This window comes from Plecotus auritus (genome assembly GCF_963455305.1).
Source record: "Plecotus auritus genome assembly, chromosome: 9".
NCBI classification, from domain to species: domain Eukaryota; kingdom Metazoa; phylum Chordata; class Mammalia; order Chiroptera; family Vespertilionidae; genus Plecotus; species Plecotus auritus.
This window is the reverse complement of record NC_137783.1, coordinates 86525955-86550074: the sequence shown is the minus strand read 5'-3', so window position 1 is coordinate 86550074 and position 24120 is coordinate 86525955. Positions and strand designations below refer to the sequence as shown.

General features: G+C 36.3%; 1 protein-coding gene across 1 annotated transcript in view; it reads right to left on the bottom strand.

Moving 5' to 3' along the window:
- PGR (progesterone receptor) overlaps positions 1 to 24120 on the bottom strand; it is a gene marked incomplete at its 5' end in the record, with an annotated part of 83363 nt that overhangs the window by 21911 nt on the left and 37332 nt on the right. The window contains one exon of the mRNA XM_080642331.1: positions 8754 to 9059. Coding sequence (XP_080498457.1) covers positions 8754 to 9059 — 306 coding nt within the window. The remainder of the gene's footprint in view (positions 1 to 8753; positions 9060 to 24120) is intronic.

The window sequence follows — 24120 nt, the reverse complement described above, 5'->3', positions numbered from 1 at the left end:
CCCAGTCAGTCATCAGTGATTGACACTATACTTTCCGTCCGGAAGACAAAACAGGCTGGGCCCTTAACATGTTAAACTGAACTCACCACTTCTCACAACCATATCAAAGCTACAGCTAAATTATAGAACAACCATCACTAAGAACCTCCCAAAGATTAACTTAATAGAATTCCTATAAGTAAGGATATAAAGAAGCCACATCAAGATGGACAGGAGGGGCAGAGATGTGGTCCAGACAGATCCCACACCCGTGGTGTGACAATTAATAAATGGGAGGGATATCTTGGCTATGTAAGTCCACCTAAGGAGCAAGAAGTCCAAACCTCATTCTGGGTTTTTCTATGTCAAGAAGAGGAGTTCTATAATATCTGGCCTTGAAAACCATCAGGGATTATATCCCAGAGAAACAAAAGGCTGCAGGAGATTGAGATGCTGCTATTAAAGCGTTCACACACTTAGTTACTCTCTCCAAGTTCTAGGGCAGGGGCAGCAGTTGAAGAAAAAATTAAATTGACTAACTTTAAGGTGAGGGCTGGAGGGACAGAATCAGGAGAACTCTCAGGAGATGGAAGTGCCGGCAGGAACGATTGTTCTTTTATTGAGCTCTCTTCTCACCCGCCAGGCCCTAGGAAGGCCCACACCAAATTTTTCATGTCCATTAACATAACACCACTTGCCCAACCCACACCATTTGCCCAGGTCTGGTGTCTCCCTGAGACACTGCCCTACTCCACCTGCTTGCCCAGTCAAAGCCTCTTCTAGTGGCTTCAGACCCTCCACATGAGTGGTGCCTGGACTCGGTTCTTGCTGCAGACACTCCCAAAGGTCTACAAACCCCACACAAGTGTCAGCCAGCCTCAGAAAGCACGTCAGATGCTCCCAAAGGCCCACAAACCTCAGACATGCAGTGGCTGACCTCAACGTGCATTATAGTTACCAACAAGTATGCCTACGCCTGGCACAAGTAACAGCCAGGCTCAGCTCACATCATAGTTTCTCTCCAGCCACTCCAAGCCTGGCACAAGCAGCGACCAACTGCAGGTCATGTTCTCTCTAGCTCCTACCAAACAGCCCCAAACTCAGGAAAAGCAGCAGCTGACCTCGGCCCCCACAAGAGCCCAGTAAGAGACTCCAGGCCCTACACAATCAGCAGCTGGCTTCAGCCTGTACCAGAGCCCCACCCAAGCAGCTCCACAACGGAAACACCCGACAACTGCATGGATGGCACTAGAGCCCTCTAAAGTGACTCCCACTCCCTGGAGTCGGCCTCCACACCAGAGCTTATCCAATGTAATCATATCTAGTCCTCACAGACAGTTGGCCTGAGGGTCAACCCCACCCACAGATGTGCCAGCAGCAGTGGAGCCCAACTGTAACAGGAGAGCACACACAACACAGGAAACACACCTTGGGCATCTGGCTCAGGTGACCAGGGGCATTGTACTACTACTGGGACCCAGAGGACACCTTCTATGTAAGACGATTCTTTCAAGCCTGGGAGATGTAGCACACTTAATTAATACATAGAAATAACTACACGGAACCAGCCAAAATGAGGAGACATGTCCTAAATGAAAGAATAGGCCAAAACGCCACAAAAAAAAAAAACAAACAAACAAACAAACAAAAAACAAATGGAGATGAGCAATATACTAGGTAAAGAGTTCAAAACATTGGTAATAAAGATGCTCAAAGTATTCAAGAAAAGAGATAAACTCAACAGAGACAAATAATAAAAAAAAATCAGAAATGAAAAATACAATAACTAAATTTAAAGATACAGTAGAGGGAATCAAAAGCAGATTAGATGAAGTGGAAGAACAAATCAGCAATCTAGAAGAAAAGGTAGGGTACACACCCAATTAAAAATAGTAAAAAGAAAAAATAAGGATATTAAAGGGACCTCCAAGGATATTAAAAGATATAAAGTTACCAACACTCACATCATGGGGGTCCCAGAAGGAGAAGAGAGAAAGGTATTGAACTTATTTGAAGCAACAGAGACTATTCCCTAACCTGGTGAAGAAAATAGACATACAAATCCAGGAAGTGCAGAGAGTCCCAAACAAGATGAACCAAAGAGGCCCATACCAAGACACATTATAACTAAAATGCAGTGTTAAAAACAAAGAGAGAACTGTAAAAGTAGCAAGAGAAAAGCAGCTAGTTACATACATGAGAGCTCCCAAAAGACTATTGGCAGCTGATTTTCAACAGAAAGTTTGAAGGCCAGAAGGGATTGTCATTATATGTCCAAATTCATGAGTGAGAAAAATCTATAACCAAGAACACTCTATGCAACAAGGTTACCATTTTGACTTTAAGGAGAGGTAGTTTCCCAGACAAGCAAAAAGATAAAGGAGTACATCACAAGGAAATCAGCATTACATACAAGAAATGTTAAAGGGACTTCAAATAGAAAATAAAAGGTCGAAACTAAAAATAAAAAATAAAAAAAACATAGGAAAATAAAAATCTCACTGAAAAAGGCAAACAGTGAAAGTAGTGGATCAACCAATTATAAAGGTAATGTGAAGCTTAAAAGACAAAAATAGTAAAATCATGTATGAATACAATAATAAATGAAGGGATACACACATATAAGAGGTAAAAAAATGATGACAAAAACATACTGTGGGAGTGAGTAAAATATGTAGGGATTTTAGAATGCATTGGAACCTAAGCAATCATGAACTTAAAATAGACTGCTATAAGCATAACCATCTGATAACCACATATACCAACCATAAACCAAAAAACTTAAAATAGATGTACAAAAAATAAAGAGAAAGAAATACAAGCATAAACTACAGAAAGTTATAAAAATACAAGAGAGCATAAGAAGAATGGAACCAAGAACCACAAAAAAACCCCAACCAGAACACAATTAATAAAATGGCAGTAACTACATACCTGTCTTATTATTAACTAACTAGAAGCCCGATGCATAAAATTCATGCAAGGGATTCGGCCCTCGCATCCCAGCTTCGTCCGGAAGGACATCTGGTCTAATTAGCATATTATGCTTTTATTATTATAGATAATTATTTTAAATGTAAATGGCTTAAATGACATAGGGTGGCTTACTATTTAAAAAATCAGCACCCCATATGCTGCCTATAAGCGACTCACTTCAGATCAAAAGATTTTCATGTAAATAAAAACTAAACAAAGCTGGGTTAGCAATACTTAGACAAAATAGATTTTAAAACAAAGTCTGTAACAAGAGACAAAAAAAGGGCATTACAAAATGATAAAAGGATCAACCCAACATAGGATATAATTCTTATAAACATCTATGTACTCAACATAGGACCACCTAAACACATAAAGCAAATATTAACAGACATAAAGAAAGAGATCAACATTAATACAATAATAGTAGGGTTCTTTTACACTTCACTTACATCAATGGATAGATCATTCAGACAGGAAGTCAACAAAGAAACCATATCCTTAAAAGACACATTAAGGATCAGATGAGCTTAATAGACACCTACAGAACATTCCACCCCAAAACAGCATAATATACATTCTTTTCAAGTGTACATGAAACATTTTCCAAAATAGACCACATGATAGACCATAAAACAAGTCTCAGTAAATTTAAAAAGACTGAAATCATATCAAGCATCTTCTCTGATCACAATAGTGTGAAACTAGAAATCAATTATAAGAAGAAAACTAGAAAAATCACAAACACATACATGGAGGCTAAACAACATGTTCCTAAACAATGAATTAGTAAGTGAACAGATGAAGGAGGATCTTGAGAGCAATGAAAATGGAAACACAATAATAAAATCTATGGGACACAGCAAAAGCAATCTAAGAGGGAAATTCATAGCAATTGAGGCCTACCTCAAGAAACAAAAAATAATCTCATACAACCGGTCGTTCCGCTCTTTGGTTGATTTGCATATTAGGGTTTTATTATTTAAGAGAAGTGATGACTGACACCACATAAATAGAATGGATTATAAGGAAACACTGTAAGGATCATAAGAAAAATTTGAAAGAGATTTATTATATGCCAACAAATTGGACAACCTGAAAGAAATGGATAATTCCTAGAAAGATACAATCTTTCAGACTGAATTAGGAAGAAACAGAAAATCTGAACAGACCAATTACTAGTAATTAAATTGAATCAGTAATAGAAAAAAACAACCAACCTCCCAACAAACAAAAGTCCTGGACCAGATGGCTTCACAGGTGAATTCTACCAAAGATTCAAAAGAATAATTAATACCTACCTTCTTGAACTATTCCAAAAAATTGAAGAGGAGGGAAGGCTCTCAAACTCATTCTACAAGTCCAGCATTCCTTGAACGTAAATAAAAAATTCCTCAACAGAATATTAGCAAACCAAATGTAGCAGTGCATTAAAAAGATCATACACCATGATCAAGTGGGATTTAATCCAGGATGCAAGGTTGGTTTAATATCCACTAATCAATTAACATAACACACCACAAACAAAACAAAAGATTAAAATTATATGGTCATATCAATAGATGCAGAAAACACATTTGATGAAATATAACTCTATGATAAAAACACTCAGCAAAGTGGGAATAAAGAAAATATACCTCAATATAGTAAAGTTCATGTATGACAAACCCACTGCTAACATGATACTCAGGCATCAAAAGCTAAAAACTTTTTTTTTAAGATTAGGAACTAGATAATTATGCCCACTCTCACTATTTGTAATCAATATAATATTGGTGTACTAGCCATAGTATCAGAAAGGAAAAAGAAATAAAAGGCATCAGATTGAAAAAGAAGAGGTAAAATTGTCACTATTTGCAGGTGACATGATATTCTATTAAAAAACCCTAACGATTCCACAAAAACTATTACAACTAATAAATAAATTCAGTAAAATACAGGATATAAAATTAATATTCAGAAACTATTTGTGTCTTTACACAATAAAAATGATATATCAGAAGAGAAATTAAGAAAATTCTATTTACAATTGAATCATAAAGAATAAAATACCTAAAAATAAATTTAATAAGTAGAATTACCATATGACTCAACAATTCCACAATGCTGTGTTCATTGCAGCATTGTTTACAATAGCCAAGATATGGAAGCAACTTAGGTGTCAATCGATAATAATAAAAGCGTAATATGCTAATTAGACCGGACAGCTGTACAACCTTCCAGATGTCCTTCCGGACAAAGCCGCAGCAGGGGGGGTCGAGGCAGAGGCAATTAGGGGTGATCAGGAAGGTAGGCAAGCGGTTAGGGGTGATCAGGCAGGCAGGCAAGTGGTTAGGGGTGATGAGGCAGGCAGGCAGGCGAGCAGTTAGAAGCCAGTGGTCCCAGATTGCAAGAGGGTGCAGGCCAGGCTGAGGGACGTCCCCCCCCCCGCCCACATGAATTTCATGCACCAGGCCTCTAGATGATAGATAAAAGGATAAAGAAAATGCGGTATATATTTACAATGGAATACCACTCAGCCATAAGAAAAGATGAAATATTGCCATTTGTGTCAATATGGATAGATAGACCTAGGGGTATTATGTTAAGTGAAATAAGTCAGACAGAAAAAAGACAGTTATATGTGGAATCTAAACCAAAAAATAAATGAACAAACAAAACAAAACAAAAACTCATAGATACAGAGAACAAACTGATAGTTGCCACATAGAAGGTGTGGGGGAATGCTGAAAAATTTTAAAGAGATTAAAAAGTACAAACTGCCAGCTATAAAAATAGTCACAGGATGTAAAATACTAAATATGGAATATAGTCAATAATCTATATATATAAAAGCCTAATATGCAAAGTGTCCCCTCGGGAGTTTGACAGACCAGGAGTTCAATCGCTAGCTATGATGTACACTGACCACCAGGGGGCAGTGCGGAATGAAGGACGGCCCTGGCCGGCAGCCAGGGAAGGAAGGTCCCGGCCAGCAGCTGGCAGCTGCTAGGGACCCTACCTGTGCACAGATTTCGTGCACTGGGCCTCTAGTATTGTAATAACTATGTATGGTGTCAGATGGGTACTGGACATATTATAAGGTATATAAATGCCTAATCATTATGTTGTACACCTGAATTAATATAATGCTGTATGCCAACTACCATTAAAAAATAAAAGAAAAAAATGTGAGTGACTGGATAAAATAAGTTTCTCTTATGTGCAAACTGATAACCAGATGCTAGGGTGTGCTCTATCAAAATATATTCACACCAGGAGCATAGGCTTCTGCCTTCTCTTTATCACACTACTGTTCAATTGTTAGGTCTTGCACACAGCATGTATGCAATAAGCATTTACTGAGTGAATCAAATAAATACAACCTATACTCTCATTTAAAGTCAATTGAAAAGTTTTGAGTAGCTAATGATATCATATTACTTTACATACATATGTCTATCCAAGTCCTTTCACTCTGTTTCATTAATCATTTTCATCATTCACCGAGTTACTCCCAGAATGCAGGCTATGCAAATATTGTTTAAAAGATCATGTGGCACACAATACTTTGATAATCTTAATGCTTTCCTTATTGTGCAGTTAATGAAAACAGTAATAGTACATGTATTATGGGTGATGCCATCATTCCTACCTACTTTCACATTTTGCAGCATTAAAAATGTTGCCATCAAATTCAATGTAAAAATTTCCCTCACTCTTATTGAGGGTGTTCAGAGGTTAAAAATCTTGGGCAGATAATAGTGTTTCAACTTAAAAAACTCAGCTTATAGCCAAGGTGAATAAAATTATCTTTTAAATTATAGCTGGTTATTTTCTTACTTTGCTGATAGCAGAATCTTTTTAAACAATAAAGAACTTCCAAACTACAAACAAAAAATGTGAGCTACATTACAAAAATAAATCACATTTTCTAAATAACAGAAAAACTGATAAAAGTTAAACATGCATTTAAACACTCATTTTTAAACAGAAAAAGTTAATTCTATTGTAATATTTTTATTTACTAAAGGTCTATCAAATTTGATAACTACTTTACTGTAAGTTTTAAACATTTAGAACATTTCTAATAAAAAATACATGCCCAAGGCCTTTCAGCAAGATTGAAGCTAATAAAAACCCAGTCATTTTGATTTTTCTATAAAATTACTTTATCTCCATTAGAAGTGAATTTTATTAACTTTTCTCAACATATATATTTTAAAAGATATTCAACAACCAGAAATCTGTTTTTCTCTATGTTTCATGTAACCTTGAATTTTCAATAACAATTCATCTATTGCATTTCAACCTTTTCAGGTAGACCAATGATTGAGAATATATTAAGGCAGATTGGGAAGAAAATATATCTTTAAAAGGCTACTGAATTTACTTGAAGACTAAAATAACATATGTTTAATTCTTGATCAGGTATTAGAAAAATAAATTAGTCTAAAGGAGTATAAGGATATTATTGGTGTAAAGGGAATGTAATTTAAAAAGAGTTCTATTTCTAAGTATGGGATTAACACCTCCACAAAGCAATTGCTACCCACATATTCTCTTGGCTCTGCAGTCTAAGATTTAGCCAAGGGAGAACTGTGTCCTTGTAATTCTTTCAACCTCTCAGCTCCTGTAAAGTGGTGCTGAGGGAGCAAAAATAGCTTACATAACTGAAATCCTTTCGTGATGATATGATTTAAATTCAAGTTGTCACCTCCTTGGTTTGGTATAAATCAGAGAAAATAGCGAAAATCAGAGAGAAAATCATTTCTCTCTGTGCAAATTATTTATTTATGTTTAGGAATTTTGTTTCTTGGTTGCCTGTAGATACCCTGCTGTACTCTGAATACTATTTTTGATGTGTTATATAATAGATTCATCTAGTTTTATTTTCAACTAACTGAGCTTGATCAAAACAGGGTTTAGAATGAACTAGACATGTTTAAGAAGATGGTCAATGTGTCTTTCTTTGAACTACTATCATGTCTATGTTGAACATAAATGTATGCTGCTTTTTAACTGTTTGATATATGTAATTCTTGACTCATTAATAAGAATCAGAGTGTTTCCCTGACCAGTTTGGCTCAGTGGATAGAGCGTCGGCCTGCGGACTCAGGGGTCCCAGGTTCGATTCTGGTCAAGGGCATGTACCTTGGTTGCAGGCACATCCCCAGTAGGGGGTGTGCAGGAGGCAGCTGATCAATGTTTCTTTCTCATCGATGTTTCTAACTCTCTATCCCTCTCCCTTCCTGTCTGTAAAAAATCAATAAAATATATATATATAAAAAAAATCAGAATGTTAGCTACATATTTTGTTTCTCCAATGGCACATAGTAGGGTCCTAGACAAATGGAACATAATCTAGGATCCTAACTATTTTGAGCTGCTGAAACACATATTATAAGCTGTTTTTTACATTCTAGGTAATTTACTGCACAGACTTTTATTTAACAATTGACTAGTACCGTGGTTGGCAAACTGCGGCTGTTTACTCTGCCTAGACACTCTTTGCTTACTGTCTGCTTGGCTAATCCTCTAGCTCAGTGGTCGGCAAACCATGGCTCGCGAGCCACATGCGGCTCTTTGGCCCCTTGAGTGTGGCTCTTCCACAGAATACCACGACCTGGGCGAGTCTATTTTGAAGAAGTGGCGTTAGAAGAAGTTTAAGTTTAAAAAATTTGGCTCTCAAAAGAAATTTCAATCATTGTACTGTTGATATTTGGCTCTGTTGACTAATGAGTTTGCCGACCACTGGACTAGTACAACAAATATAATAACATTTTTGTTACTTGCTACTATTTGCAAATGATTTTTACCTGGAAGTGCTTTAGACCACTTGACTACTGAAAGAAGTTGTCTCTCGCCTAGTTGATTAAGACTCGTCAGCAAAGCACTGGAGGTATCAGGTTTGGAGTTGTCATGTCCTGCATAGACCATGTCTGGTTCAATGTTCATTAGCAGGTTGATCAGCGAGGGGACCAACTGTAAGTCTTGACTTGGTGAAAAACTGATTCTCTGGCTTAGAGCTTGGCTTTCATTTGGAATGCCCACCGTCTGCGGGAGCGCGACAGCATCTAGTGCTCTCATAACTCTGACTTTATTGAACTTTTTAAACTTTCGACCTACAGAGGAGAAAAAAAATTTAATGTAAATAACATATCAATTGAATCTTCCAGCAGAATATTATTTTTCTTAAGTCTTAGAATCGTAACATTATAGGTTTTAGCACCACTCTAATAAAATAAAATTGAATAAGTAAAACTGATACTTATTCAGACTGAGATTAAAGAATCAGTGATACCAGCATTAATCGGGTGAGTGCAGTATCCAGGAGGGAGTTATGGAGTTTTGTAGTAAGTAACATATATGAAAAGACAAATGGCTTTAGCAGAGACTAAGCTCAATATTGGTCAATATTCTGACAGGACTGCCTCCCAAAAGCTAATGCTACAGAGTAATTGAAACAGTCTTTCATAGATGTTGAATATTCTTTTGGGTTTTATTCTTTTAAAAATATGCATACAAAACCTGGCCTGTGGTCTCAGTGGTTAGAGTGTCGTGGGTTCAATTCCAGTTAAGGGCATGTACCAGGATTGTGAGTTCATTCCCTGGCCCTGGGGCATGTGCAGGAGGCAACCAATCGATGTGTCTCTCTAACATCTATATTTCTGTCTCTCTCTGTCTCTCCCTCCTCCTCCCTCCCTTCCAACTCTCTCTAAAAAATCAATGGAAGAAATATCCTCGGGTGAGGATTAACAACAACAAAAAATATGCATATACATATGCAAACCTCACAAAATCTTGTATACAATCTTAAGTGGGTTTATAGATTCCTCTAAATGCCTTAAAGCCAATATAGAGATTACTGTGAGATCTAAAACCCCAGATTAAGCATCTCTTTTCTAAATTAGGGATGAGAAAGTCTCAACCCCATGCTGATTAGGCCACATTCGTATTTCTAGACAATTTTTGGAAATTTTACTTTGATGAATTGAGATGTGTTAGGAAGAAAAAAGAGTCCGATGGTGAGATGAATAGAAAATCTGTGTCATGAAGAGTGGTTGAAGGGGACCAGGACGTTCAGCTGGGCTGATGCTAGTCCACAGGTGCCTTGAGGTGAAATGAATTAGAGAAAGTCCGGGTGATCAGAGGACAGGCTGGATTTCAGCCCCCACCTGCTCTATGCCAGGCATAGGCTGCTTAACAGTATGAAGTGGCTGTGCTTGTTATCCAGGAAAAAAGGATAAGAAAGGCATGATGACTGTTTGCAACGATCTAAACAGAGGTTGCAATCTGATGGCTCTAAAGCCTGATCTGGCCCATAGATATATTTTGATACAATGTTTTCCAAAGGTATGAAAACATCTCTGAATTGGTTCGATGGCAGTAATCTGTTAGTGCGGAATTGCAGCTGCTGCTTTTGAATGGTGCATGGACACTCCAATATATCTTAGTTCCTACCACAAACTGGTAGCAGGCCATTGGTCAGTTTTCTTCAGTCTTGCTACTCTACTCAATGATGTTACCTGCCTAGTCTCTCTAAGCATTTATTTGCCTTTGTGATTTCTGAACTCAGGTGTCTCCATAAAGAAAAGGATAACACTTGCTATAAAGTTCCCAAGGATTTGAGCCAGAACCTGTAGGTGACAGGAGAACAGATGTCAGTGTCAATAAATGAAAATGATTCAGACGGTTCACAGAGATCAGTTGGGCTCCCTGGGGAAGGAATGAATCACTAGAGGGAAGGGAAGTAATATTTGGAGAGTATGGGAATTTTAAGAGAAATAAAAGCTGCTAGATCAAGGCAAATAAAAAGTTTAAATAACTATTTTTACTTTGTCCAGGTCCTCTAAATGATTAATTATATCTAATAAATGTCTAGACAAAATTAGAAAAATACACAATTAAAGTAACACGGAGTATCTATTATATGCTGGGAATTTTTTATTTATATCATTTTGCCTCAACAGTGTTGAAAGGTAGGTGTTATTAACTCTATTTATAGATTGAGAAAATGAAGAGGAAGGAAGATGGCAGGCCCAGTGTTAGAATATAGAGCTTGGAGTTTCAGGAACAGTCTGCACGTTCACTTGGTGGGACTCTGGAAAAGACCTATAGGCAAGAGCACAAAGGCTGAACTACATGTTTTTTAATGTTATTCCAATCTTAAAATACTATGATACACCAATTAAACAAAATGTAGCATTAAAAACATATGACCATAACAAATATACAGAAGAGCATTTAATAAAATCCAAAATTCATTTAGAATAAAAAAATTTTCTGCAAAATGGGATACAGGAAACCAAGCTCAAATTAATGAAGGCTAAAATACGATAAATCCATATATGAGCTAATGTCATATTCAATGGTGAAAAGATGAAAGCTTTTTCTTTAAGATCAGGATCATGACAACAATTCCACTTTCACTACTTTTATTCAGCACTAGAGGCCCGGTGCACTAAATTCGTGCATTGAGGGGAGGGAGAAGGTCCCTCAGCCAGGCCTGCACCCTCTCGCAATCCAGGACCCGTGGCTCCTAACTGCTCACCTACCTGCCTGACTGCCTGATCACCCCTAAACACTCTGCCTGCCTACCTGATCACCCCTAACTGCTCGCTGGCCTGTCTGATCGCCCCTAACCGCCTCTGTCTCAGCCCCGGCCCTGGTGGCTTCATATGGAATGACGTCTGGAAGGTCATTTGGCTGTCCAGTCTAATTAGCATATTACGCTTTTATTTTTATAGATTGTATTGGAAGTCTTAGGCACAGCAATCAGACAAGAAATAAAAGGCATCCAAATTAGGTAGGAAGAAGTAAAACTGTCATTATTTGACATGATGCCATATATAGAGAACCCTAAAGATTCTATGAAAAAACTATTAAAACTAATAAATGAATTCAGTAAGTAGCCGAATACAAGATTAATATTCATAAATTGGTTGCATTTTTATAGACTAATAAAAAACTATCAGAAAGAGAAAATTAAGAAAATAATCTCATTTACAGTTGCATCAAAAAGAATAGAAAACCTAGGAATAAATTTAACCAAAGAGGTTAAATTTACTCAGCAAACTATAAGACAGAAGGAAGAAATCAAGGAAGATACAACTAAATGGAATCATAACCATGCTCACAAATAGGAATAATTAACATTATTAAAATGTGATACTACCAAAGCAACCTATAAATTCAATGCAATTCCTATCAAAATACCGATGGCATTTTTCACAGAACTAGAACAAATCCTAAAATTTATATGGAACCACAAAAGACCCTGAATAGCCAAAGCAATCTTGACAAAAAAGAATAAAGTTGGAGATATCATGCTATCTGATATCAAACTATACTACAGGGCTATAATAATCAAAAGAGCATGATACTGACATAAAAACAGACACAAAGATCAATGGAACAGAATAGAGAGCTCGGAAATAAACCCAGACGTCTATAGTCAGTTAATCTATGACAAAGGCAAGTATCTTCAGTAAATGGTGTTGGGAAAAACTAGACATAAATCATAGCAATATCTTTTTTATTTTATTTTTTCCATCACCATTTATCCCCTCTATGACTACTTCCACCTCCACCCACCCATCCCCCACCCCGACCCAAATCACCACCCTGTTGTCTATGACTTTTCTCTTTTTTTTTTCTTTTTTGCTCAACCCCTCAACACTTCCTCAACCCCCACAAGAGCTATCTGTAATATCTTTTTGGCTATGTTTCTTCAGACAAAGTAAACAAAATAAATAATAAACAAATGAGTCTATATTAAATGAAAAAGTTTTTACACAATGAAGGAAACCATCAACAAAACGAAAAGACAACTTACTGAATGGGAGAAGATATTTGGTAATGATATATCTGATTGGGGTTAATATCCAAAATATATAAGGAACTCATACAATTTAACAGCAAAAAAAAAACAAACAAACAACCTGATTAAGAAAATATGGGCAAAGGACCTGAACAGACATTTGTCCAAAGAGGACATACAGATGATTCACAGACATATAAAAGATGCTGAACATCACTAATAATCTGGAAAACGCAAAATATAACAACAATGAGATGTCATCACACACCTGTCAGAATGGCTATCGGCAATAAATCAACGAACAGGTGTTGGTGAAGGATGTGGAGAAAGCCCTCAAGCACAGTTGGTGGACTGTAAATTGGTGCAGCCATTGTGGTAACTCAAAAAATGAAAAATGAAACTGCCATGTGACCCTGCACTTCCACTTCTGGATATATTTATTGGGAAAAATCCAATACACGAATTTGCAAAGATACATACATCCATAGGTTCACTGCAGCATTATTTACAATGGCCAAGATAGGGAAGCAACCTAATAAGTGTCCTTCGAGAGACAAATGTTTGGGGCTTGCATATGCCTGAAACCTTCAGTCACTGACACCTTTCTGACAAAGTTACCTTTATGTCCCCATCCACTATTTCTCTCTCTTCCATACCAAACCAAATAGCTGAGATTTCAAGTCTTCTAGCTCAAATCATAAGGGAATAATCAAAACAGGAAAGAAGCCAATGGGAACCAGCTCCAGCTAATAACTACTCAGTCAAATAGCAAGCCAAGGTATATAATTATATAGACTTAAATGTGTAATTGTATGGAGTTTAAGCAAAAATATTTTTAGGAAGATAAAAGAAAAAATCAAATGAATACAAGTTGGAAGAAGAATGTTTATAGAAAATGGACTTAAGCAATCTTTTCTCTGTGATTCAAAGATAAAGTGGCATCTAAGTTTCAAGAAATCAAAGAGAAACACAAAATCAAATGAAAGTTGAAATAAATTTTAAAATGTAAGGTAAAATGAGAGATGGTAGAGAAAATAAATAAATAGAGCCATTATAGATTTAAAAACCTTCTTTGAAGAATAAAAAAAAGATAACTACAAGTATAAAAAAAAATAAACCAGTGATATGAAGTTCAGACTTTGAGGTTTTGAGAAAAATCACCCAAGGGAGTATAAAAGAATTAAAATTAAAATGAGTAGAGAAAAGAAGACAGGTGTGGAAGATAGAGAGGCAACATACAGATGTTATTATTGGGGGTGAAAATGGAAAGAAAACATGAAACAAAAAAATCTTTGATGGTAATATTAAGGATTACTCTGCTTCAAGAAAAATTAGTAGATTAATATAGAGCTAAATCTTGAGGAAGTCACAAAAAAAATCTTGAGGAAGTTACTTAATTTTGAGGATTCAGAAACACATATTGAGGCAGAAGAAGCATGTCATAAACAAAGAAAAAATTAAAATCTCAGATTTCTCTCCGGTTAGATTATATGCCTAAAGACAATGCTGTTGCATATGGATTTGTGGGGAAGGGGCCCATGCCGCACATTTTCCACATTTTAACAGAGTTTTAATGAATATTTGGGAGGCCAAGAGACATGGTATACACAGTAAAAATCTTACTCTCATCACCTTTTTCACCTTACGTCTCCTACCTCACATCCTAAGCAACACAAATTCTCCTTTTTGCCTTTGGTAGATCAAATTAACAACTTCAGCATGTTCTTGGGGTTATAGCTTCTATCCCAAACAGCTTACCAAGGCACTTCCAGAAATAAAAGCAAATAAGACATTCCCCTCTAAGAGAAACAAAACATCAATTGAGTCATAGTTTCAATTATTTGGAAAATTTTTCTACTATGTGAAAATACACACATTTTCTTTCATATTACGTCCCCATGGGAAACATTGTTTGAAAATATAAATATATACAATAACAATATTCAACAACTAATATGTTAGTTGATTTAATTTAACATATTAAATGATTATTAAATTAATTGCAATTCTAAGATATATGCATTTACTTTGCACTGGTTCCTACAAATAATGAAAAAATTTTAGAAGATACAAGAATATGTTGTGCATTAAAGTTAAACCTTTATTTTGCCAATGATACTGTTTACATAAATGATGGCAAGACATAAAAAATATTTTAAGCCACCACTTACTAAACCACAGTGCCAAGCACTGTGCTATATACTTTAGATGTATTATTCCTTTTATCCTTATACTAGTAATAGCTTTCATTATATGGTCTCAATAGAAAAGAAAGTAGAGATGTGTAAAGGTTAAGATGTGTGTGTGAAGTCCTAGGCTATTAGTGGGAAAGTTGAAATCAAAACCCATTTGTTCTGACTTTATACCCTTATTTGTTATTACAATGCTATACCATCTCCTACAGAGATGTTTTAATCTTTTTCTAATGTATTTATAAGATTTAAATTTTTAAAAACATGCTTTTATTGATTTTAAACAGAGAGGGAGGGAGAGGAAGAGAGAGAAACATCAATGTGAGAACCATTGATCAGTTGCTTCCCATACATGCCCCAACCAGAGACTGGACCTGCAACCTGGACTTGTACCCTGTCTGGGAATTGAACCAACAACCCTTCAGTTCCCTGGACAACAACCAACTGAGCCACACTGGCCAGGTCAACATTTAAATTTTTAAGGTGGAGTTAATGTATTTGATTAAAATTGACAAAAGAAATGTTTATAAACTTCTCCTACTGGCAATGTACAAGATTAGGTAATTTATAAATCTCCTTCTCCAGAACACCTAAAAATTATGGGTAAAGCATAAGCAACATCCTTTTAAATACATATCTAAGCTCCTCAAAAGGTCATCAAAATACCCAGGAATCCAAAATAAAGAATAATTCTAACCCCTGACAAAGGGACACCAGAAGGTATCATATCTGTTTTATCCTTGGATAAATATGGAAAAAAAGTCTTTTCCGATTATTATTAATTATAGGCCTCCATCATCCATACTTGTAGTTTGAAATTATTCTACCAGCAAGGTATGGGAAACCTAGATTCAAAGTAAATATGAGAAATGGTCCTTCATTGATGAAATCCCTAAGGTGCCTGGAAAAATAAAATAAAAATTATCTTTGGAGAGAAACTCCTTCAATTAAGACCAGTCAGGTTTCAAAAAATTATATTAAACTTTGCCAAACATGTGTTTATAATCAAAATTATAAAGGACACAGTGAGTGAGAAGTAGCAGAAACAATAAACTGTGTGCTGGATTTGGTTCATATTGACTTGTAAAAAGTTATTAAGTATTCAGAATTTTACATATATATATATACACACACACACACACACACACACACACACACACACACATATATACACATATATATGTGTGTATATATATTATTTTTATTCAGAAATTTTTAAAACCAGTTGTTAAACCATTGGTAGCCTGAAATTTATATAAAGGAATATTTACACCACAATCATTGGGAAACCCTATAAACAATGCTTTTTTAAAAAATTTTATTTTATACCTACAACAACACCACAATGGAACACCTAGATCCTGAATTATGGGACTTTGGAATTACTGAATACAAATATTTGTAATAAGTATGTTTATAATTATTAAAGATGTATGATAAAGAATTAAAAACAAGAAAGGGAATGGCTAGTAAAAAGAAATAGACAAATTTATACCAAGTAGGATGTCTTTTAAAAATACTATCACTAGGGCGAACTGGAAGAAAGAACTGACTACACAGAATATAGCACAGACAGGTAATATGGGTAATATTAAATAGGACAAAGAGATATGGAAGATAAATGGGCTAACCTAATACTGTCTGATAAGTCTTCTGGAGGTAGAAAGAGGCAATGAGAGGGAAACAATATTTGAAGACTACTGGGATGGTTTCGATCCTCCTGGTATCTATGAAAAATACAATCTCAGATTTAGGAATCATGATTTCCAAGTAGAAATAAAACTAAAGTTATAACCGGTTACATTTAGTAAAATTGGAGAACTAAGTCTAAAAACATTTTATACAAATATAAGGAAAATATTGCCTTAAAAAAACAACTATAAGATCTACAGGAGAGTTCTTAAAAAAAAAAAAAAAGAGGATACAAGCTAGAAGATAGATACAGAGGAAAAAAAGTCTATCTGAAATGTTATGATCAGCAAAATCATGATTGAAAAATGAGGTTGAAATAAAGGTATTTTCAGAAAGGAAGATGGCTGCCGATGGGAAAGCAGACTGCAAGATAGTGTGTGAGTGAGAAAACAAAGGGAGAGTGTGTGGTCGCACAGGGAGTGTTTGTTGGTGAGTTGAGGTACAGCTATACTCCAGGAGACTGTGGAGGACTGCTGGACGGGGCTCCCCTGACCAGGCAGCCCCCACTGCTGCTGGGTTTCCTCCCAGAGATACCAGCTAGGATGTGGAGACTGCGCCATCTTGAAGGGGAAAGTGGATGTTATCGGAAACCTGAAAAGCCCGAGGAATCTACAACTACAGCACCCACCAAACAGCTGCGAACCCGAGAACACCGGTTCCCAAGTGGCACAAGCACATGGATTCAGAGGAGCTCTACACTCCCTCACAGAAAGGAGAGAGAGGACTACATAACCAGACACCTGGAGAAAAGAGATTATGGGGAGACAAAGAAACAGCCCACATATGAAAGAAAAGCAGGCATCACCAGAAAAGGAAGTAAACAAAATGAGGTAAGCAACCTGTCAGAGAAAGAATTCAGAGAAATGAACATAAGGTGCATGAAAAGAATGAAAGACAAATTTGAGAATATGTGTAAGAACCAAGAGAAAATGAAGAACCAAGAATGAAAAATGACATCACTGCTGTAAAGAACTCAATAGAAAGCATCAAGAGTAGACTAGAAGAAGCAGAGGACCACATCAGTGAGCTAGAAGACAAGATAGAAAAAATACCCAAGTAGAGCAGCTTCTAGAAAAAAAAATTTAAAAGCAGGAGGAGAGCCTAAGGGAACTTTGAGACAACATGAAACAAAACAACATCCGCATAATAAGGGTTCCAGGAGAGGAAACTGAGCAAGGGATACAAAACTTGTTTGAAGAAATAATGACAGAAAACTTCCCGGATATAGGGAAGAAAAAACCCACACAAATGCAAGAAGCTCACAGAGTCCCAAGCAAAATGAACCCCAAAAGACCGATGCCAAGGCACATTATAATTAAATTAGCAAACACCAATGACAAAGTAAGAATCTTAAAAGCGGCCAGAGACAGAAAGTTACTACAAAGGATCCCCCATCAGACTTGCAACTGATTTCTCAACAGAAACACATCAGGCCAGAAGGGAATGGAATGAAATATACAAAGTCATGCAAAGAAAGGGTCTGAATCCAAGAATACTATACCCAGCAAGGCTATCAATAAAATTGAGGGTGAAATCAGGAGCCTCACAGACAAAAAAAGACTAAGGGAGTTTATTACCACCAAACCAGCAATGCAAAAAATGCTAAAGGGTCTGCTGTAAAAAAAAGAAATAGAAAGTGAAGAAGGAACACAGGGGTAAAGAATAAAAATGGCGACAAACAAGTACCTATCAATAATAACTTTAAATGTAAATGGATTAAATGCCCCAATCAAAAGACATAGGGTAACAGATTGGATAAGAAAACATGACCCATATATCTGCTGTCTACAAGAAACCCACCTCAGAAAAAAAGACGCACACAGACTGAGGGTGAAGGGATGAAAAAAGGTTTTTCAGGTGAATGGAAATGAAAAAAATAGCTGGGGTAGCAATACTTATATCTGAAAAATTAGATCTCAAACTGAAGGACATAACAAGAGATAAGGAAGGCCACTTCATAATACTAAAGGGAGCAATCCAACAAGAAGAAATAACTCTGGTAAACATATACGCACCCAATACAGGAGCACCCAAATACATAAAAAAAAACTCCTGGAGGATATCAAGGGAGAGATTGACAGCAATAAATCATAGTAGGAGACTTTAATACCCCACTATCACCATTGGACAAATCCTCTAAAGAAAAAATCAGCAAAGAAACATCAATCCTAAATGAATCACTAGACCAGATGGAATTAATTGACATCTTCAGAACATTTCACCCCAAAGCCATAGAATATACATTCTTCTCAAGCGCACATGGGTCATTTTCAAAGATAGACCATATACTGGGTCACAGGCAAAGTCTCTTCAAATTCAAGACATAGAAATCATATCAAGCATCTTCTCAGATCACAGTGGCATAAAACTGGAAATCAACTACAATAAAAACAATCCAAAAAAATCAAACACATGGAGACTAAACAGCATGCTATTAAACAATGACTGGGTTACCAGAGATATCAAAGAAGAAATAAAAAACATCATGGCAACAAACGACAATGAAAACACAACAATCCAAAATCTATGGGACACAGCGAAAGCAGTCTTGAGAGGGAAGTTCATAGCTCTACAAGCATACTGCCAAAAAAAAAAAAAAAAAAAAAAAAAGAAAGAAACAATGGTAATAAATTACCTAACCCTACATCTCAAAGAGTTAGAAAGAGAGCAACAAGAAAAGCCCAGTGTAAGCAGAAGGAAGGAAATAATAAAGATGAGAGTGGAGATAAATGACATAGAGACCAAAAAAACAATACAAAAGAGCAAAAAAACCAAGAGCTGGTTCTTTGAAAGGATAAACAAGATTGATGAACCTCTAGCCAGGCTCACCAAGAAGCAAAGAGAGAGGACCTAAATAAACAAAATCAGAAATGAAAGAGGAGAAATAACAACAGACCCCACCAAAATACAAAGGATTGTTAAAACATACTATGAACACCTCTATTCCAACAAACTGGACAACCTGGAGGAAATGGACATATTCCTAGAAAAATACAACCTTCCAAAACTCATTCAGGAGGAATCTAAACATCTCAATAGGCCAATAACTATGGAAGAAATTGAAGCAGTCATCAAAGAGCTTCCAGCAAACAAATGCCCGGGGCCAGACGGCTTCACAGGGGAGTTTTACCAAACATTCAAGGAAGAACTAAAACCTATCCTCCTCAGACTATTCCAAAAAATTCAAGAGGAAGGAACACTTCCAAGCTCCTTCTATGAAGCCAGCATCACCTTAATACCAAAACCAGATAAAGACAACACAATGAAAGAGAATTACAGGCTAATATCCCTCATGAAGATAGATGCCAAAATCCTCAACAAAATTCTAACAAATCGGATCCAGCAGTACATCAGAAAGATCATACATCATGACCAAGTAGGATTTATCCCAGGAATGCAAGGATGGTACAATATCTGCAAATCAATAAATGTGATACATCACATAAACAAATTGAGAGATTAAAATCACAGTCATATCAATTGTTGCAGAAAAAGCATTTGACAAAATCTAACATCCTTTCTTGATTAAAAACTCTCAACAAGGTGGGAATAGAAGGATCATACCTCAACATAATAAAAGCTATATATGATAAACCCACAGCTAATATACTCAATGGGCAAAAAATAAAACCATTTTCCCTAAGAACAGGAACAAGACCGGATGCCCACTCTCACCACTCCTGTTCAACATAGTACTGGAAGTATTAGCCTTTGCAGTTAGACATGAAGAAGAAATAAAAGGCATCCAAATTGGAAAATAAGAAGTAAAACTATCCTTATTTGCAGATGACATGATATTGTACATAAAAAACCCGAAAGACTCCATCAAAAAACTATTAGACTTAATAAATGAATTCGGCAATGTAGCAGGATACAAAATTAATGCCAAGAAATCTATGGCATTTCTATACACTAATAGTGAACTTACAGAAAGAGAGACTAAAAAAGCAATCCCATTTACCATCGCACCAAAAAAATTAAGATACCTAGGGATAAACTTAACTAAGGAGGTAAAAGACCTATACGGAGAAAACTACAGGACACTGAAAAAAGAGATAGAGGAAGACATAAACAGATGGAAGAACATACCATGTTCATGGATTGGCAGAATCAACATCATCAAAATGTCCATACTACCCAAAGCAATCTATAGATTCAATGAAATCCCCATTAAAATACCAACGGCATATTTCACAGACCTAGAAAGAACTCTCCAAAAATTCATCTGGAATAAAAATAGACCCCGAATAGCCACAGCAATCCTGAGAAAGAAGAACAAAGTAGGTGGGGTCTCAATACCAGATTTCAAGCTGTATTACAAAGCCACTGTTCTCAAAACAGCCTGGTACTGGCACAAGAACAGACATAAAGACCAATGGAATAGAATAGAGAACCCAGATATCGACCCAAACCATTACGCTCAATTAATATTCAACAAAGGAGGCATGAACATACAATGGAGTTAAGACAGTCTCTTCAATAAATGGTGTTGGGAAAATTGGACAGATGCATGCAAAAAATGAAACTAGACCACCAACTTACACCATACACAAAAATAAACTCAAAATGGATAACTGACTTAAACATAAGACGGGAAACCATAAACTAGAGGAATCCACAGGCAGAGAAATCTCAGACGTATGCCAAAGCAATTTCTTCACTGATACTGCTCCTAGAGCAATGGAAACTAAAAAGAAAATAAACAAATGGGACTACATCAAAATAAAAAGCTTTTGTACAGCAAAAGAAACCATCAACAAAACAACAAAAAACCCCACTGTATGGGAGAATATATTTGCAAATGTTATCACTGATAAAGGTTTAATCTCCAACATCTACAGGGAACTTATACAACTTAATAAAAGGAAGATAAATGTTCCAATAAAAAAAATGGGCAATGGACCTAATAGAATCTTTTCGAAAGAAGACAGAAGGATGGCCAAGAGACACATGAAAAACATGCTCAAAGTCACTAATTATCCAAGAGATGCAAATCAAAACGACAATGCGGTACCATCTCACACCTGTCAGAATGGCAATCATCAACAAATCAACAAACGACAAGTGCTGGCGAGGATGCAGAGGAAAAGGTACCCTCGTGCACTGCTGGTGGGAATGCAGACTGGTGCAGCCACTGTGGAGAACAGTATGGAGTTTCCTCAAAAAACTAAAAATGGAATTCCCATTTGACCCAGTAATCCCACTTCTAGGAATATATCCCAAGAAACTAGAAACATCAATGAGAAAGGATATATGCACCCCTATGTTCATAGCAGCACAATTCACCATAGCTAAGATTTGGAAACAGCCTAAATGCCCATCAGCAGATGAGTGGATTAGAAAACTATGGTACATCTACACAATGGAATACTACGCTGCTATAAAAAAGAAGGAATTCTTACCATTTGCAGCAGCATGGATGGACCTGGAGAGCATTACGTTAAGTGAAACAAGCCAGGCAATGAAAGAAAAATACCACATGATCTCACTCATTTATGAAAAATAAAGAATATAATAACCTGATGAACAAAAAGATAGATACAGAGTGTTGGGGAGGAGGGGGAAGAGATCAAGCAAAGGACTTGTATGCATGCATATAAGCACAACCAATGGACACAAGACACTGGGGGGATGGGATGAGGGCATGTGACAGGGGATAGGGGAGGCTGGGGGAAGGTCAATGGGGAAAAAAAACGAGATATATGTACTACTATGTATAATACTTTAAACAATAAAAAAAGGAAAAAAAGAAATAAAGGTATTTTCAGTGAAAAAAATGACTTTATCATTAAAAAAATATCCACAGAAGGAACTTATAAAACAATTAATTTTAAAAATAAGGAAATGAAATAAATGGTTGAGATGAAAAAAATTGAGCAAACAAATAGGTAAACACATAGATGAAGCTATTAGACTGAATAAAATAATAATGATTACTAATTCTGGATCATGTTCTGAAATGAGTGCTATTTACTTTGCATGGCCTTTCTGCTGTTTATTTTTACTTCTGGAAAAATGTGTTTATGTTGGATGACATAAGGTGTTCATGTGACCTGTTGTGCAGAAGCAAAGGGAAAATATTATGTTGGATATTAAAATTTAAGTTTTACAGCAGCTAGAAGGCTTTCTGGGAATCAGATGAGGAAATAGAGGGTAGAGATCAGCAGGTAATTAAGGAATGGGGCAAAGCCTTTGATATGAGGGTCATAATAAGAATCACTGCAGTTTGGGTAGATTTACAGGCAATTATCGCAACATTAGCTGTCAGAAATTATGTCCAGTTACATGTTATTACTTTGAATTAGCAAAAGGAAGATGTTGCTGGGATCAGTCCATTGGGACCATGCTCTGACAAACGCAGAGTAGTAGCTCTAAGAAACAAAGAATGAATATTTTAAAAAATATCCCTATTCCAGTTGTGTGGGAGGGCATTTAGGGTGGACAGACAGTGACCAGAAGACATTATTTGTCTGGCTGGAGGCTTCAATGCAGTGAACTGGGGGGCAGTGTGAGGAGTATTGTCTCGGGGGAGGGGGGGCGCGGGTGCTGATTTAAAGGGATTGGGTAGAAAAGGAGATGCTCATGAGAGGAGGACTGTGAGGAGTCTAAAGAGGTAGGTGGCAGGCAACACTCACAGCAATTCCTGCATTAAAGAGAGAGCAGATAGTTTCAGTTTTTATAATAATTAAAGGCAGAGACTAAGCTTGTACTCCCCCAAAAAGGTACTGTTGAGTGTCCCAAATTCAAGAGTTTTTGAATCCTTCAGAAAAGGAATTGAGGCTTTATTGGCTTCAAGTATAAGAGGAGAAAAAATACACAAAACTTTACTATATAACCATACTCTGTAGCCCAAAAAGTTATTCTCTTTGCTAAGAGAATTGGGGGTGAATCTAGATGTAGGAGGAGGATGGAGGGAAGCTGGATTTCTAACATAACCTTTTACAATTGGAGGATAACGCTCTCTACCAAAATAAAATAAACAACCCTATAAAAATAGTCTCCAGCTTAAAAAAAATGTCAGCAAACATAACTATGCACTTAATCATTCCTTTATATAGAAAGCTACTTATTTTTGAAAGAGCTAGTTACCTTTATAATAGTTTGGCATTTCTACCACAAATGCAAAACATAGACCTGTATTCATTAAAAAAAAATGTGAGTCATTACACAAAGAATGTTTTTAAAGGAAAGAAGTTAGAAGCGGAGCATCTAAATTAGAAGATATATTGCCATCTTTCAGGGTGTAACCATCTTTCCTGCTCAAGTATTATACAGCCATAAACAAAATGCAAAAGTTCACTGTGACCTGGTGAAGGTAAGGGAAGTGATTATTAAAAACAAGAATCATATGCAACTAAGAGACCAAATAACTCAAACATAATTCTTATAATAAGAATTATGTTGAAGCCCATGAAGAGCAAACTGCAAAATCTATGTTATGACATCAAAAAACATTGATATTTTGACCTCTGATATTCT